At 40.6% G+C, this 16,667-nt stretch overlaps 1 protein-coding gene across 1 annotated transcript; it reads left to right on the top strand.

Annotated features, from left to right (window-relative positions):
• The first annotated feature begins 1,500 nt into the window (after positions 1 to 1,500).
• On the top strand, positions 1,501 to 16,368 carry anxa13 (annexin A13). Its single transcript, XM_061965160.1, has 11 exons — positions 1,501 to 1,654; positions 8,861 to 8,936; positions 9,005 to 9,099; positions 10,045 to 10,215; positions 10,293 to 10,326; positions 12,449 to 12,528; positions 13,604 to 13,672; positions 13,756 to 13,857; positions 13,918 to 13,993; positions 14,062 to 14,174; positions 15,445 to 16,368. The coding sequence occupies exons 1-11, from the start codon at positions 1,640 to 1,642 to the stop codon at positions 15,562 to 15,564; spliced, it is 951 nt and encodes a 316-aa protein (XP_061821144.1). The 5' UTR covers positions 1,501 to 1,639; the 3' UTR covers positions 15,565 to 16,368.
• Positions 16,369 to 16,667: the final 299 nt, after the last annotated feature.

The following is a 16,667-nucleotide window of genomic DNA, read 5'->3' as shown; positions in this document are numbered from 1 at the left end:
CCACGATGTGACAGTTTGTGCTGCTGGTCCACTAATAGTACTAACCATGTGGTTTATTTATTTTTGTACATATGTAGCATAATTTACAAAGATACAAAGAATTGCTATTGCGACATCTAGTGGACACATTTAGAACAGCAGTTTCTTTCATTCAAAAATTTTGGCTCATTTTTATACTTAGCAAACTCACCCCGCGGGCCGGATAAAACCTGTTCGCGGGCCTGATCCGGCCCACGGGCCTCACGTTTGACACCCTTGACTTAAATGATTTTTTACTTTCAAATTTAGGAATCGGTTTTACTAATTCAAATTGACAAACTAAAAAGTAATCAGAAGCAATTGCGGTGTTGTGAAAAAAACAAACCTAAATGAACCGATAACTAGAGATGTGTGCGTTAAAATGTAATATCGGAAATTATCGGTATCGGTTTTTTTATTATCGGTATCGTTTTTTTGTTTTTTGTTTTTTTTTATTAAATCAACATAAAAAACACAAGATACACTTACAATTAGTGCACCAACCCAAAAAACATTCCTCCACCATTCACACTCATTCACACAAAAGGGTTGTTTATTTCTGTTATTAATATTCTGGTTCCTACATTATATATCAATATATATCAATACAGTCTGCAAGGGATACAGTCCGTAAGCACACATGATTGTGTGTGCTGCTGGTCCACTAATAGTACTAACCTTAAACAGTTAATTTTACTCATTTTCATTCATTACTAGTTTCAATGTAACTGTTTTTATATTATTTTACTTTCTTTTGTATTCAAGAAAATGTTTTTAATTTATTTATCTTATTTTATTTTATTATTTCTTTTTTTAAAGTACCTTATCTTCACCATACCTGGTTGTCCAAATTAGGAATAATAATGTGTTAATTCCACGACTGTATATATCGGTTGATATCGGTATCGGTAATTTAAGACTTGGACAATATCGGAATATCGGATATCGGCAAAAAGCCATTATCGGACATCCTTACCGATAACTGTTGAGTGGAGTGTTTATTGGGGGAGAAAAACTCACTTGTCTTTTAGTGGAGAGGGTCGTATTGATTATTTAATTAAATTAAATTAGATTAAAGCACAGACAAAGCGATGTTTAAATGATCAATATTGACCAAGGTTGGTTTCAACATGAAAACAAGTCACATGACTAAAAAAAGACCTTTACTTTATACATATGAATTACTGTTTCTAATATTTTTACTACGAAATGGAGCTACAATAATAACTATCAATAATTTATCGCATTTTCCTTATCTATTACTATAATAAATAAAATAAACACTTTATCTGTATCAGATAAACTGTAGTTAGTGCGATTGGCCACTAGAGGACAATGCACCGGCAGCATACACAACTGGATTTATTACTAAACTAAACATATTTACTGCTTAAAATGTGTTTACTCTATAAAAAAAATAACGAGATCACAGTATATTGAATAAATAATACACTATTTTAGTGTAAATATTGGCAGCTTCCACTGCAGCGAGGCAGCGGTCCGTGGTGACGTCACACGCTCCCTTTCGCGGATCCGGGCTGGACGACGAAAAAGTATACCGGAGACCGACACCCCGCTTCTTCAGTACCAGCACCAGCAGCCGGATTGAAGAGGTTCAGTCATGGGAAACTGCCAGGTCGGTGTCGGTTCTGGTCTTCAATCTTTGACATTCACAGGTTCCGATCCCATCACGAGAACGAGATTCTTGCGTGACGAGGTCATCGAGTAGATGCGTACATTTTTAGACGTCATTTTTTTGCATAAATATTTGTTTTAATTAAGCGGAACAATACGTCATTTGTGCTATTTTTACCACTTAATCGCAATTAGCTTCAGTGTTTTATCATTTCGGCTTGACTGTGACGGTGGACGGTAGTGGGGGTGCACCGGGCCTCTGCGGAATTCATCTCAGCTCCGTTACATGGGGGAGGGGTCGTGGTGCCTTCACGGTCGTGTAATAAAAGACCTGAAAAGCTCCATTGATGCTGCACGAACGATGTGATTTCAGGGGAATATCCTGCAAAATGTCGTTGAATTCAATCGGATCTCTCTGTGGGATTGAGTGGTGGGCCACCCCCAACCCCCCTCCGCATGCAACAAGTGTGCACTTATTTGTCCACTACTGATGTTTGTTTAAAACTTAAAATGGGCCTCGCATTCTTCCCCCAGAGCTTTGTGATCTCTCCAGCTGGCCCCTGCATGCCTGTCATGATTGAGCCTGCTGCAGCCATGATCGTGTAATTGAATTAAAGGCATGACTCGAAAGGACATATTATGCTGCCCCCTATGGGTTGTGCTTAAAAATGCTTTGGAAGACATGCTAGCATACATGGAATTAAAGTTAAAGTACCACTGATAGTCACACACACACACACACACACACACTAGTTGTGGTGAAATTAGCCTCTGCGTTTGACCCATCCCCTTGTTCCACCCTCTGGGAGGTGAGGGGAGCAGTGAGCAGCAGCGGTGGCCGCGCTCAGGAATCATTTTTGGTGATTTAACCCCCCAATTCCAACCCTTGATGCTGAGTGCCAAGCAGGGAGGTAATGGGTCACATTTTTATAGTCTTTGGTATACACATATCCCTGCAAATACGGTTAGTTTTACAACCAATCTTGCTAAAATTTCACCATGTGTGTTTATCAGTCCTTTAAAGGCGTGTGCAAAATGTTGTTTTGATTAAGCTAAGCGCCTTAAAGTTAGAGTGGGTTGTCTTCGGTGATGGGCAAGCTATTTGGAAAATATAGTAAACTAATCTACAAGTTAGTCTCGATTAAAAGTAGCTATGCTACAGGGGAAGCTACCTCCGGAGAATTGTAGCAAGCTACACGGCAAAAGTAGCTTGCTACATCAAAGTTACATTTCTATCTATGGGCCCTCATGTATAATATCAAAGTTATTGTAACTGAGAGTGTACAAATGGACCCAATGAGGGTCCATTACTATTAACTATCTGTCATTTAGCTGGGGACACCCTACAACTACCTCTAGGGGTCCCTGCACCTCATTGTATGTATTTATTTAGTTTGCCTTTTCTTTGGCCCACCCCTATAATGTTATTCATTTTCTCTATTTACAGTAGAAAAAACAGCATCTAACTATCCATCCATCCATCCATCCATCTTCTTCCGCTTATCCGAGGTCGGGTCGCGGGGGCAGCAGCCTAAGCAGGGAAGCCCAGACTTCCCTCTCCCCAGCCACTTCGTCCAGCTCTTCCTGTGGGACCCCGAGGCGTTCCCAAGCCAGCCGGGAGACATAGTCTTCCCAACGTGTCCTGGGTCTTCCCCGCGGCCTCCTACCGGTCGGACGTGCCCTAAACACCTCCCTAGGGAGGCATTCGGGTGGCATCCTGACCAGATGCCCGAACCACCTCATCTGGCTCCTCTCGATGTGGAGGAGCAGCGGCTTTACTTTGAGCTGCCCCCGGATGGCAGAGCTTCTCACCCTATCTCTAAGGGAGAGCCCCGCCACCCGGCGGAGGAAACTCATTTCGGCCGCTTGTACCCGTGATCTTGTCCTTTCGGTCATAACCCAAAGCTCATGACCATAGGTGAGGATGGGAACGTAGATCGACCGGTAAATTGAGAGCTTTGCCTTCCGGCTCAGCTCCTTCTTCACCACAACGGATCGATACAGCGTCCGCATTACTGAAGACGCCGCACCGATCCGCCTGTCGATCTCACGATCCACTCTTCCCTCACTCGTGAACAAGACTCCGAGGTACTTGAACTCCTCCACTTGGGGCAAGATCTCCTCCCCAACCCGGAGATGGCACTCCACCCTTTTCCGGGCGAGAACCATGGACTCGGACTTGGAGGTGCTGATTCTCATCCCAGTCGCTTCACACTCGGCTGCGAACCGATCCAGTGAGAGCTGAAGATCCTGGCCAGATGAAGCCATCAGGACCACATCATCTGCAAAAAGCAGAGACCTAATCCTGCAGCCACCAAACCAGATCCCCTCAACACCTTGACTGCGCCTAGAAATTCTGTCCATAAAAGTTATGAACAGAATCGGTGACAAAGGGCAGCCTTGGCGGAGTCCAACCCTCACTGGAAACGTGTCCGACTTACTGCCGGCAATGCGGACCAAGCTTTGGCACTGAGCATACAGGGAGCGGACTGCCACAATCAGACAGTCCGATACCCCATACTCTCCGAGCACTCCCCACAGGACTTCCCGAGGGACACGGTCGAATGCCTTCTCCAAGTCCACAAAACACATGTAGACTGGTTGGGCAAACTCCCATGCACCCTCAAGGACCCTGCCGAGAGTATAGAGCTGGTCCACAGTTCCACGACCAGGACGAAAACCACACTGTTCCTCCTGAATCCGAGGTTCGACTATCCGGCGGAGCCTCCTCTCCAGTACACCTGAATAGACCTTACCGGGAAGGCTGAGGAGTGTGATCCCACGATAGTTAGAGCACACCCTCCGGTTCCCCTTCTTAAAGAGAGGAACCACCACCCCGGTCTGCCAATCCAGAGGTACCGCCCCCGATGTCCACGCGATGCTGCAGAGTCTTGTCAACCAAGACAGCCCCACAGCATCCAGAGCCTTAAGGAACTCCGGGCGGATCTCATCTACCCCTGGGGCCTTGCCACCGAGGAGCTTTTTAACTACCTCAGCAACCTCAGCCCCAGAAATAGGAGAGCCCACCACAGACTCCCCAGGCACTGCTTCCTCATAAGAAGACGTGTTGGTGGGATTGAGGAGGTCTTTGAAGTATTCCCTCCACCAATCCACAACATCCGCAGTCGAGGTCAGCAGAACACCATCCCCGCCATACACGGTGTTGATAGTGCACTGCTTCCCCTTCCTGAGGCGGCGGATGGTGGTCCAGAATTGCTTCGAAGCCGTCCGGAAGTCGTTTTCCATGGCTTCCCCGAACTCCTCCCATGTCCGAGTTTTTGCCTCTGCGACCGCTGAAGCCGCACACCGCTTGGCCTGTCGGTGCCTGTCCGCTACCTCAGGAGTCCTATGAGCCAAAAGAACCCGATAGGACTCCTTCTTCAGCTTGACGGCATCCCTCACCGCCGGTGTCCACCAACGGGTTCTAGGATTACCGCCACGACAAGCACCAACTACCTTGCGGCCACAGCTCCAATCAGCCGCCTCGACAATAGAGGCGCGGAACATGGTCCATTCGGACTCAATGTCCAGCACCTCCCTCGTGACATGTTCAAAGTTCTTCCGGAGGTGGGAATTGAAACTCTCTCTGACAGGAGACTCTGCCAGACGTTCCCAGCAAACCCTCACAATGCGTTTGGGCCTGCCAGGTCTGTCCGGCATCCTCCCCCACCATCGCAGCCAACTCACCACCAGGTGGTGATCGGTAAAAAGCTCCGCCCCTCTCTTCACCCGAGTGTCCAAAACATGAGGCCGCAAATCCGATGACACAACTACAAAGTCGATCATGGAACTGCGGCCTAGGGTGTCCTGGTGCCAAGTGCACATATGGACACCCTTATGCTTGAACATGGTGTTCGTTATGGACAATCTGTGACGGGCACAAAAGTCCAATAACAAAACACCGCTCGGGTTCAGATCCGGGCAGCCATTCTTCCCAATCACGCCTCTCCAGGTTTCACTGTCGTTGCCAACATGAGCATTGAAGTCCCCCAGTAGCACGAGGGAATCACCCGGGGGAGCACTCTCAAGTACTCCCTCGAGTGAATCCAAAAAGGGTGGGTACTCTGAGCTGCGGTTTGGCGCGTAAGCGCAAACCACAGTCAGGACCCGTTCCCCCACCCGAAGGCGGAGGGAAGCTACCCTCTCGTCCACCGGGTTGAACTCCAACGTACAGGCTCTGAGCCGGGGGGAAACAAGAATTGCCACCCCAGCCCGTCGCCTCTCACTGCCGGCAACGCCAGAGTGGAAGAGAGTCCAGCCCCTCTCGAGAGAACTGGTTCCAGAGCCCTTGCTGTGCGTCGAAGTGAGTCCGACTATATCTAGCCGGAACTTCTCCACTTCGCGCACTAGCTCAGGCTCCTTCCCCCCCAGCGAGGTGACGTTCCACGTCTAACTATATCTTGACAAAACGCAATGACTTGTGTGTTGTTTGGGAACAGTTGTTAATTGTTAAGTGTACTGAAACATTCATTAACTCAACTTACCTTAATGTGTTTTCCTAAATTTGTGTCGCACCTCTTAGAGAAAGAGAGCAGTTATGATTTTGGTTTACATAGTAAACAACTAAAAACTAAGGTTTTGGCCATTGTTTTATCCAAAACATACATTTGTGTAAATATGGCCAAAGACATGCATTATTGTGGGTTTCCTGCACGTCATTTTCACCACTAAAGGAAAAATCTAATCTGCGAGAGACAATCCCTCTGCCGTTTTCATGGATGTTTCTTTTTTTCTTTTTTTGAGTCGTCAGCTTGAAGCGTCCCTCTGTCTCCGACTCCCTCGTCGTCATGTGACATGAGTAGATATGGGGGAAATAATACATTTTTAGATGTGTCGCAATTCGCACATGGACAATTAGTAAACGTCAATAATTGATCATCGATTTATTTATTGTAAATAAAGCATTTGTTATGATTTTGCTTACTAGTTTTGACGACCCGCCTTATCTTGCCTCTGATTGGCCAATCCGTAATGTTTCACACTAACCTTAGCCAATAGTGACTCATCATACGAACACCAACCAATCATGGATTTTCTCGGTATGTATGGATGCTCTCATTCATCCAGGTCATTGTATGCTCTCTATATTTAGTTTTTGGCCTGGATACGCAGTCCATTTTCTCTCTTTGTAGCTTGTAGCTTTGGTGTAAGCTATCTAGCTACATGGGTCTTAAAGTGGCTAAGCTACAGGAAAAGCTTTTTGTTAAAAAAGTAGCCAAGCTACTGGGAAATGTAGTTAAACTACGTAGCTTAGCTACATGTAGCTTGTTACTGCCCATCACTGGTTGTCTTGTAGAGCTGTGTGAGAAATTTCAAACCAGTCTGACTGGTGGGGGTTCACACTGGCGCCGACCTGTGGTGCATTTGTGAGGAAAAATAATAGCACAGGCCACACAGTAGGGGTGCTTGTTTTGACACATTTTCAAACTTTTGTATGCAGTGATTCCGAAGTAGTTACGCAATACAAAACGTCTTAACTTGCTGTTTATTCTGTAGCTAAACTACTCTACATATTCACATATGTGTGTTTAAAGCAGTGCGTTAGATCTCAACATGAGCTAAAAAGTAGGGGTGTCCCAATCCGAGATTGATATCAGTAAACAGTCCTATATCAGTAAAAACAAAAACAATTATCGGATGATATCGGCTTGCATCTAAATGTCTGATATAAGCTCCGATGTCACACGTTTTTTGTGTAAAGCTGCACTGCCAGTTAGCTATTAAAATGTCCTCCAATAAGTACACAACTTTGGTCTTGGTTCTTCTATTTTAGTCAAGTCATTTACAAAAGGTAAATATGGTAGGCTACAGGCTACTAGGGGATTGCAGCTACACAACAGCTAAGCATACAATAGCACACAAGCTAGACATATGTAATGCGTGTCCATAACTGTACCATGAATTGATTTGCGTGGACCCCGACTTAAACAAGTTGAAAAACTTATTCGGGTGTTACCATTTAGTGGTCAATTGTACGGAATATGTACTGAACTGTGAAATTTACTAATAAAAGTTTCAATCAATCAATCAAAACAATATTGAAGTCGAAAGCAGCACATTTGTCAATATAAACAAGTATCGCATAATTATAGTTACATATTAATTACATATACAAAGTATCCAAGGCAGAAGCGTATTAGAAAGTGTCCAATAACAAAAGTGTCCGCATCATTCAACTTACTGCGTCATGTGTTTATAAGTCAATGAATTATTGTGACCACCAGGTGTCGCCCATATGCAAATCAACACTCCACTTCAAAAGCATAAATAAGAATAGTGTTTTATAACAATCCACACTACAAAATATAAAATGATGTATTATTCGTGCTGATATTGTTAGGATTAATGTCAGTGTCGGCCAACACTCAAGGCTGTTTTTTTTTAGAATTATTCTAAAAAACTTTAAGGCCGTTAGCGAAGAAAACTCCATAGATTAGCTGCGCCGTTTTATAAGTTCCATGGTTCAAAGCGTGGGGAAAAAAGTGCGGTAAAAATACCGTACATTTGCATGACTTTAGGTTGGAAAGTAGTTATAATCTATAATAATAATGGCTCCAAGGCTCCAATTTTGGTATTCTATCTGAGGTGAAAAAGTTGTAGGGGGACACCCGCAATAAAATAGGCCTTTTTTGTCCGAGTGTTAACTATAATGTACCAACTTCACCACTAGGTAGAGCCACTACACTCCATCCATCCATCCATTTTCTACCGCTTGTCCCTTTTGGGATCGCGGGGGGTGCTGGAGCCTATCTCAGCTGCATTCGGGCGGAAGGCGGAGTACACCCTGGACAAGTCGCCACCTCATCGCAGGGCCAACACAGATAGACAGACAACATTCACACACTAGAGCTACTCACAAGATAAATACAGTTTTTGGGTGAAAGGTTTGATTCCCGGGTACAAATATGTTTGCTTGGTAAGCTGTCCACTGCTCATACTTGTTTTACCATAGAACCTTTCTTATTTCACCCTTCTTTCCCATATTTTAACTTTCATGAAAAAAAAATCCACTAGGTTACTGCCAGAGCAGTACAGCTCGTAAAACTCGTAAAAAATTGGCTCGTAAAGTCCGGCCTTCAAAATAAAAGCACGCTATTCCAGGTTGCAAAATGTTTCTTGCGGTGGTGGTGGGTGTATGTGTGGGTGCAAAGACATGATGATAATAAAAAGTAGTTGTAATAATAATGAGTGTTGTTGCCGCCTGCAGCCCACCATCGTGCCCTACGAGGATTTCGACGTGCTCGCCGACATCAAGGCCATCCGCAAAGCCTGCAAAGGACTGGGTGAGTTACAGCAAGTCCACTTTGGTACATCCCTGCAGTATGATGATTTTTGTGGGTATGCTTTGCAGGAACCGATGAGCAGGCCATCATCGATATCCTGGCCAACCGCAGCTCAGATCAGCGTCAGGAAATCAAACAGGCGTACTGTGACAAGTATGACGACGTGAGTGTACACTACCACTCATCTCTATGGAGGACATATACCTGAGAAAAATATAAATAAATGCATAAATAAATACTGTAATAAATAAATAAATAAACATTGAAACAATTAATAAAATAAATGATTAAAAACGGGTAAATAAATGAGACATAAATATTTGAAATCATTAATAGATGGATTTATTTCCACATTTATTTATTTATACGTGCATTTATTTACACACTTATTTATTTATACATGTATTTATTCACACATGTATTTAGATCTACATTTGCATATTTCCACATGTACTTCTATCTACATTTACTTATTTCCACATATCTACATGTATATATTTACACATTTACTCTTTTCCACATTCATGTATTCATACATGTTTGTGTCTGTATGTAAATGAAGTAGGAGGGACTGAAAAATAAATAAATAATAATGATAATAGATAAATGTAGAAATACACAGATGTGGGAATAAATAAATGTAGAGCTAACCAGGTGTGTAGAAATATACAGATGTGGGAATAAATAAATGTATAAATAAATAAATGTGGAAATTAATAAATGTAGGTATAATGAATGTAAAAATAAATTCAAGACATTATTTATGTCCCATTTATATACGTTCTTTTTTTTTTTTTTATTAATTGTTTTATTTATATAATAAATATTTGATTTATTTGTTCTACTATTTATTCATAAATTAATTCATTTATTTATACTTTTGTCAGGTAAATTTAAGACATTTAAATATTTGTACCCCATTTATTTACCAGCCAGTTTTTATTCATTTATCCCATGCATTTAATTATATATTGATTGATTGATTGATTGATTTATTCCAGTATTTGTTTTATACATTTATTTATTTATACTTAAGTCAGGTATCGTCCTCCATGTATCTCATCTTCATCAGGAATCTTCATCTCATTGATGGTTTGTTTACTGCTAGGAGCTGGTAGACGTGCTCAAGCGTGAGCTGTCGGGCAAATTCGAGAAGGCCATCCTGGCCATGTTGGACCCGCCCATCATTTACGCCGTAAAGGAGCTGAGGAGGGCCATGAAGGGGGCGGGCACCGACGAGGACGTGCTTGTGGAAATCCTCTGCACCGCCACCAATGCGGTCAGTCGCACATATTTGAAAATCGAGGTTGTCTTTATGACTATTAATGTTATTACATGGTCTCTTTTTTTCCTCAGGACATTGCCATGTTCAAGGAATGCTACTTTCAAGGTAGAATAATTATTTTTTTTAGTTACTGATTTACATTTCCTTGTGTTTTATTTCAATAGCTGATCTATTTGCTGCCCTTAAAACACACAAAACACTCTTTGTCACGTTAATTTTTGAACTTTCATAATGTCAAAGTGCAAAGAATGCATAGCTCTGTTTGACCACATTATTGATTATTCATGAGCAAGTTGGGACGGGTACCGATGTTGGTACTTTCAAAGGCATCGTTCAAATTCAGTCAGTATCACCGGGTATCGATTAACATCAAATCAAACGGTGCCATTTTTAGATACCTTTGTTGCATGTGACGTCATGTCCAGTTGCAGACTTGGCACCGGCTCAAACACTTGGCGTGTCAACAAGCAATCAAGCAGCATTCAGAGCAGACTCAGCCAAATGTTGTAATTTTCCATGCCAACAAATGAAAATGCTTGAACGTACAGTCGAGCTCCACTTAGCCCGATGGTATTTGGCTTGCACATGCTATTGATTAGCAGTAGCCATTTTACATGGCGATTTCAACGCCTCCAATTTTGGTCATTAAAACTACAACTAAGATGCATGTTACAATGAAATAGCTGGTGTGTAATAAGTACAATACTTACTGTATAACCACACTGTAGGGCGTAAAATAATATTGGATTAGCACAATCAACTTAATGGCAAAGACTACTTACTGGCAACAGCAACACATCTTGGAATTGCAACTGCCTACATACTACATCCAGTGCAAGAAGAAGTGCTACCACAGGCATACTTGCCAACCCTCCCAATTTTCCCGGGAGACTCCCGAATTTCAGTGCCCCTCCCGAAAATCTCCCGGGGTAACCATTCTCCCGAATTTCTCCTGATTTCCACTCGGACAACAATTTTGGGGGCGTGCCTTTAAGGCACTGCCTTTAGCGTCCTCTACAATCTGTCGTCACGTAACGCTTTTCCTCCATACAAACAGCGTGCCAGTCCAGTTACGTTAAATGTGCGACTAACACACACACAAGTGAATGCAAGGCATACTTGATTAACAGCCATACAGGTCACACTGAGGGTGGCCGTATAAACAACTTTAACACTGTTACAAATATGCGCCACACTGTGAACCCACACCAAACAAGAATGACAAACACATTTCGGGAGAACATCTGCACCGTAACACAACATAAACACAACAGAACAAATACCCAGAAGCCATTGCAGCACTAACTCGTCCGGGACGCTACATACACCCCCCCGCTACCACCAAACCCCGCCCCCCCAACCCCCACCACCTCAACCCTGCTCCCCCCATCTCCCGAATTCGGAGGTCTCAAGGTTGGCAAGTATGACCACAGGTCCTTTCTACCCACAGCCACAGGACTTTACAACGTACTTATGTCATTACTGTGGTGTTTTTTCGTGGTGTGTAATACTTTATTTATGCATGATAGTGTGAAATATGCAGTATTTAATACTGCATATTTCACTTCTGCTCCTGTATGTAAAAACCTGAACTGCAACAACGTAATTTTCGCATTGTGAGATAAATAAAAGTCTATCCTAACCTAATACTTGCAAATGATACTCAGAGGTGTAAGAAATCAACATATACTGTAACAACTGGACAACACAATTGTCATTATCAGCTCAATGTTTAATGAGAAAAATATGTTAGAAATATTGCATGTTTAACCACATGAACACACACAAAAGTCCCAAAAATTGGTAATGTATAGGTTCTAATGTGAAAAGTACCATAACCCTAATAACAAGTAAGTATGTTGCACAACACAGCAAGCGACAGAGCTAGGGTTGTATCAGCGGTAAGAAGCAAAGCGCTCAGTCAGTATTAATAGCACTGCTGAGTTGATTGTAAACAACAATACAACAAAGTATAACATGCATGACTTTCACACCAAAAGCTGAGTAGCAAGACTTTAAAATGCATGCCGAGCAAGATAAACCTGCTGGATGCTTGACCCCTCATGATACTTCATATGGACTTAATAAAAACTACACCAGAAGGTTCCCTACAGCCACAGCCAATGTTTTTTTGACCCAGCACTTTAGTAGACCACGTACCCGGCAGCTGTATATTTTCAGAAGTCCTGTACCTAATATTGTGGCCATGATTGCATCCCCTTTTCAGTGCACGAGCGTGACCTGGACGCCGACATCGAGGGTGACACCAGCGGCGATGTCCGGAACCTGCTCATGGCTCTTCTGGAGGTATGTTGCTGTTGCCATAGCAACCCCTCACGCCCTTTACTGTAAGTCAGGGGTGTCCAAACTTCTTCCACTGATGGCCGCACACTGAGAAATCAAAGCATGGGAGGCCATTTTGATCATTTTAATTTTCAAAACCAATACAATACATATATCATTTTTTTTAACCAATAGGGTTCACCTCAAGTTTGGTCCTGGGAACCCGGAAGGGTCTCAGTCATAAAAATGTTAAAAACACTAAGCAATATAATCTTTTAAAAAAAATTGTTTTATTTAACATTTGAATCTCTAGATCAATTTCAGGTCTAGCTGTCAATATAAAGTTGTGTTTTTTTTTAATTGATGTTGAATGCCCCTTTTGTCAAAACCTTGTTTTTATGGCAAAAACACCAAATATGCAATATATTCTCCCCAAAAAATTTCAAAGTGATATATTTGATGTGAAGTAATGGGGGGCTTAAATAGGTCAATAACTCATAACAACATTGATTTTAATGTATAATTAATTTTTGAGCAATGACAGTTTAAAAAAAATCCCACTAAAACCTTTTTTATAACACTTAAGTCTTTAGATCAACTTCAGATCTATCCATCGATTATACATTTTTATAATTTTTTATCTTGTTTTTTTTGTTTTGTTCGTTTTTTATGCCCTATTTGTCAACGTAAACGTTGTTTTTTGTATGGCAAACACACAAAGTATGCAATATTTTCCCCAAATAATATTTCAAAATTGATTTTTTTGATGTGACGTAATTGGAGCCTTCAATAGCTCAATAATTCATAACAAAATTGATTTTGATTCATTATTATCTTTTCAGCATGAGAGCTTTAAAAAAAAAAAAACAGCTTTCATGGCAGCTTTAATTAGTCAGCATTGCAACTTTTTTTGTTACATTTCACCTGTTTGCTCTTTTATTCCACTTTTTAATGATTTTTTTAAATAGTATTTGTAAAATGTGCTGCGGGCATTTAAAAAAAATTAGCTGTGAGCGGTAAATGGCCTCTGGGCCGCACTTTGGACACCCGTGCCAACCTGTACGTACTTGTGTTTTGTTAACACGTCTTGATGTTTCAGGGCAACAGAGACGAGAGCTACCAGGTGGATGAGGCTCTGGCGGAGGAGGACGCCACCTGTCTCTTTGAGGTACCTTCTCAGTAGTAGTTGTCGTCATGGAGATGTGCGTGAAATATAATATATATATATAACACTATATATACGCTATTCAGGCTGGCGAGGGCCGATTCGGGACGGACGAGTCCACCTTTAGCTACATCCTGGCGTCCAGGAACTACCTGCAGCTACAAGCTACCTTTAAGATCTACGAGCAGGTGAGTTCTATAATAGTCAAGACCGGTGTGCCCACTTCCTGATCTTTTCTGTCACTAAAGTTGTCCGACACCGAAATCCTGGACGCCATCGAAAATGAGACTTCCGGCACCTTAAAGAGATGCTACATCGCTCTCGGTGGGTTTAACGCAGGGGTCACAGGTCAGGTGTGTGAGAGACAATATGACTTAAGATCATTCTTGCAGTGAGAGTCGCCAAGAACCCGCAGCTGTACTTCGCCAGACGTCTTAATGACGCCATGAAGGGGGCGGGGACTGACGAGGACACGCTCATTCGCATCATCGTAGTCCGCTCTGAGGTGATACTTTCTGATATTTGTTACCATGGCAGCCAGGTATTCTTCTAAGGAGAAGAATACGTTTTGGAGAAAATTCAAATTAAAATGTCATGAAAAAATCTAGAAATCCTAAAATGTATAAGAGCAATCGTAACATTTTAACCGATTTAAAACACTTTTGAATATTTGCTAAATAATTAGATGATATTAATATTCAGTACTTTATATGCATTTGTCTTTAAACAGGGATATCTTTTTTCTCTAAAATTAATAAATCCAGCGAAAGGCAAATAATACAAATGTCCACTGGAGAAGATGCTGTTTCTAAGGATGATTTATGTCTATGTGAATAATAATAAAAATGAATAAATTCTGATATAATTCAATAGAATTGTCATAAAAATTGGAATTTAAAAATAAAACAAGTATTTGTTGTTGTATTGTTGATAATTATACTACATACTTTGGAAAAATATTCTTTAAAAATGTTTAAATATTTTCTACATGACATAAAAAATCTATTTAAAACATATAAATACAATATAATTGTTATACAAATGGTTATTTAAAAAAAAAAAGTGTTCTTATAATGTTGATAATAATAATATCAACTTGGGGGGAATATTCCTCTAAAAATTGTAAATATTCTTTTAAGTTCTTTGACATTATTATTATTTTAAAATATCAAATACTTTCATATATTTTAAGAAACATAATGTAGTGTACTATATGATTATTATATTTAGATATAATATAGTTAAGTTACATAAAAAAACAACACATAAATATATTTGTCATAAAAAGGCACATTTTTAAATATATTAATATGTTACTATAATGTTGAATAATAATATGAACATTCGAAAAATATTCCTGTAAAAATTGTGAATGTTTTAACAGGTCTGTCTATGTTTGTATTATATACTATATTTTCAAATATCAAATACTTGTATATGTTTAAGAAAAGTAAATTAATATTTTATTGATGTTATAATACAATGTAATATAGTTCAATTACACAAAAATGCTAATGTTAAAATATACAAATATTTCCTAATATGTTTATAATATTAATAATATCTAAATTGAAGGAATATATTTTTTATTATAATTTTATAACATTCTCTGATTTCTCATCCTAAGATATTATTTGTATTATTGTTATTAAATGTTATAAAAAGCAAATAAGAAAATACTAATATTTAAAATAAAGATTACAATGAATATTATGGTAAGAATAATGCAAAGAAGCATGGTGGAATGTGTCGTACTGTATTGTTCTTATTTACAGTATGACCTGGAGACCATCAAAGACTTGTACCTGGAGAAGTACGACGTGTCCCTGAAGGACGCGCTGAAAGACGAGTGCAGCGGCGACTTCAAGCGCCTCCTCCTGGCCATCTGCCACTGAAGACGCTTCGCCACCGCTCAATGTGACGTCTGACGTCTTCTTTTTTCAACCTCTGTCACTGACACTGACAATGTGTAGCTACTAAACCAACTGATCTCACGTCAGTTTTAACCGTTTAGGGGGGCATTCGTGGAGGAGCTAAGTGGTGCGTTTAAGGACTCACCTGATGGCTTTATTTAGAGCTCTGTGAAAATACTGTAAGGGGGGTAAAACGTGGATACATGAGAAAGTTTGATTTAGCACAATGAAAAGCAAACATCGGCAGATTTGAAACCGGTCAAAGGTCAGTTCTTTCATCATGACGAATTGTGTTTATGAAGCTCAGTATCCTCAGCTTTGCATACTACTGCAACAAACGTGTTCATTATTTGTCTGCTTCTGCGTCAAAAAGTCATTTATCAATGTTTACCTTCTGCTAATATTGATTGTAAATTATAGTGCAATCACGCCTTGTGACTTGAAAGAGCTCAAATGTTGCAGAAACGTTCCCATTTTTCCAGTTTTCTTTCATTTTTCACTTGTTTTCTTTCATTTTTCACTTGTTTATTGAGCCTAAAAGACGGAGGTACACCACAAACTGCCACTTAAGCAACAACTAACATAATAATATCTATTTTTTAATGCATTCTAGTTTTGATTAGTTTACAGGAATACACTTGAATCTAAAACCGTGGATATTTATGTAACGTTAGGCCAGTCCTTGTAAGTGCTTTGAAATGAATATTAAGGTTTGGATATTGTACAACATTGTATTGAATTACAGAATGTTCTTTTCCTGCCCACTAATACACTTGACATACACAACCACGCCTCACTTTTTAATTTTTATATCCTATGACTAACACATAAGAGTACGAAATCAATGATAATAATAATAGCACATGAAGAATATAGGCCAGCTCATTATAAAATATTTAAACGTGTGTCTGTGGCAGCTGTGGTGTGTTCACATACACTCGTATATTCTTACGATGGCACTATTAATCAGCTTATAGTCCAAATACTGTATTCCTTTATATGGCCAAATAAATATAGCGGAAAATAAAGTTGTGTCGCACCTGTTTATCCCCATTTTTTGTGATGAATTTCAAAAACCCTCCCAC

This window comes from Nerophis lumbriciformis, linkage group LG07 (genome assembly GCF_033978685.3).
Source record: "Nerophis lumbriciformis linkage group LG07, RoL_Nlum_v2.1, whole genome shotgun sequence".
Lineage (NCBI taxonomy): Eukaryota > Metazoa > Chordata > Actinopteri > Syngnathiformes > Syngnathidae > Nerophis > Nerophis lumbriciformis.
Note: the sequence above shows the minus strand (reverse complement) of the source record. Positions and strands in the feature narration are given on the sequence as shown.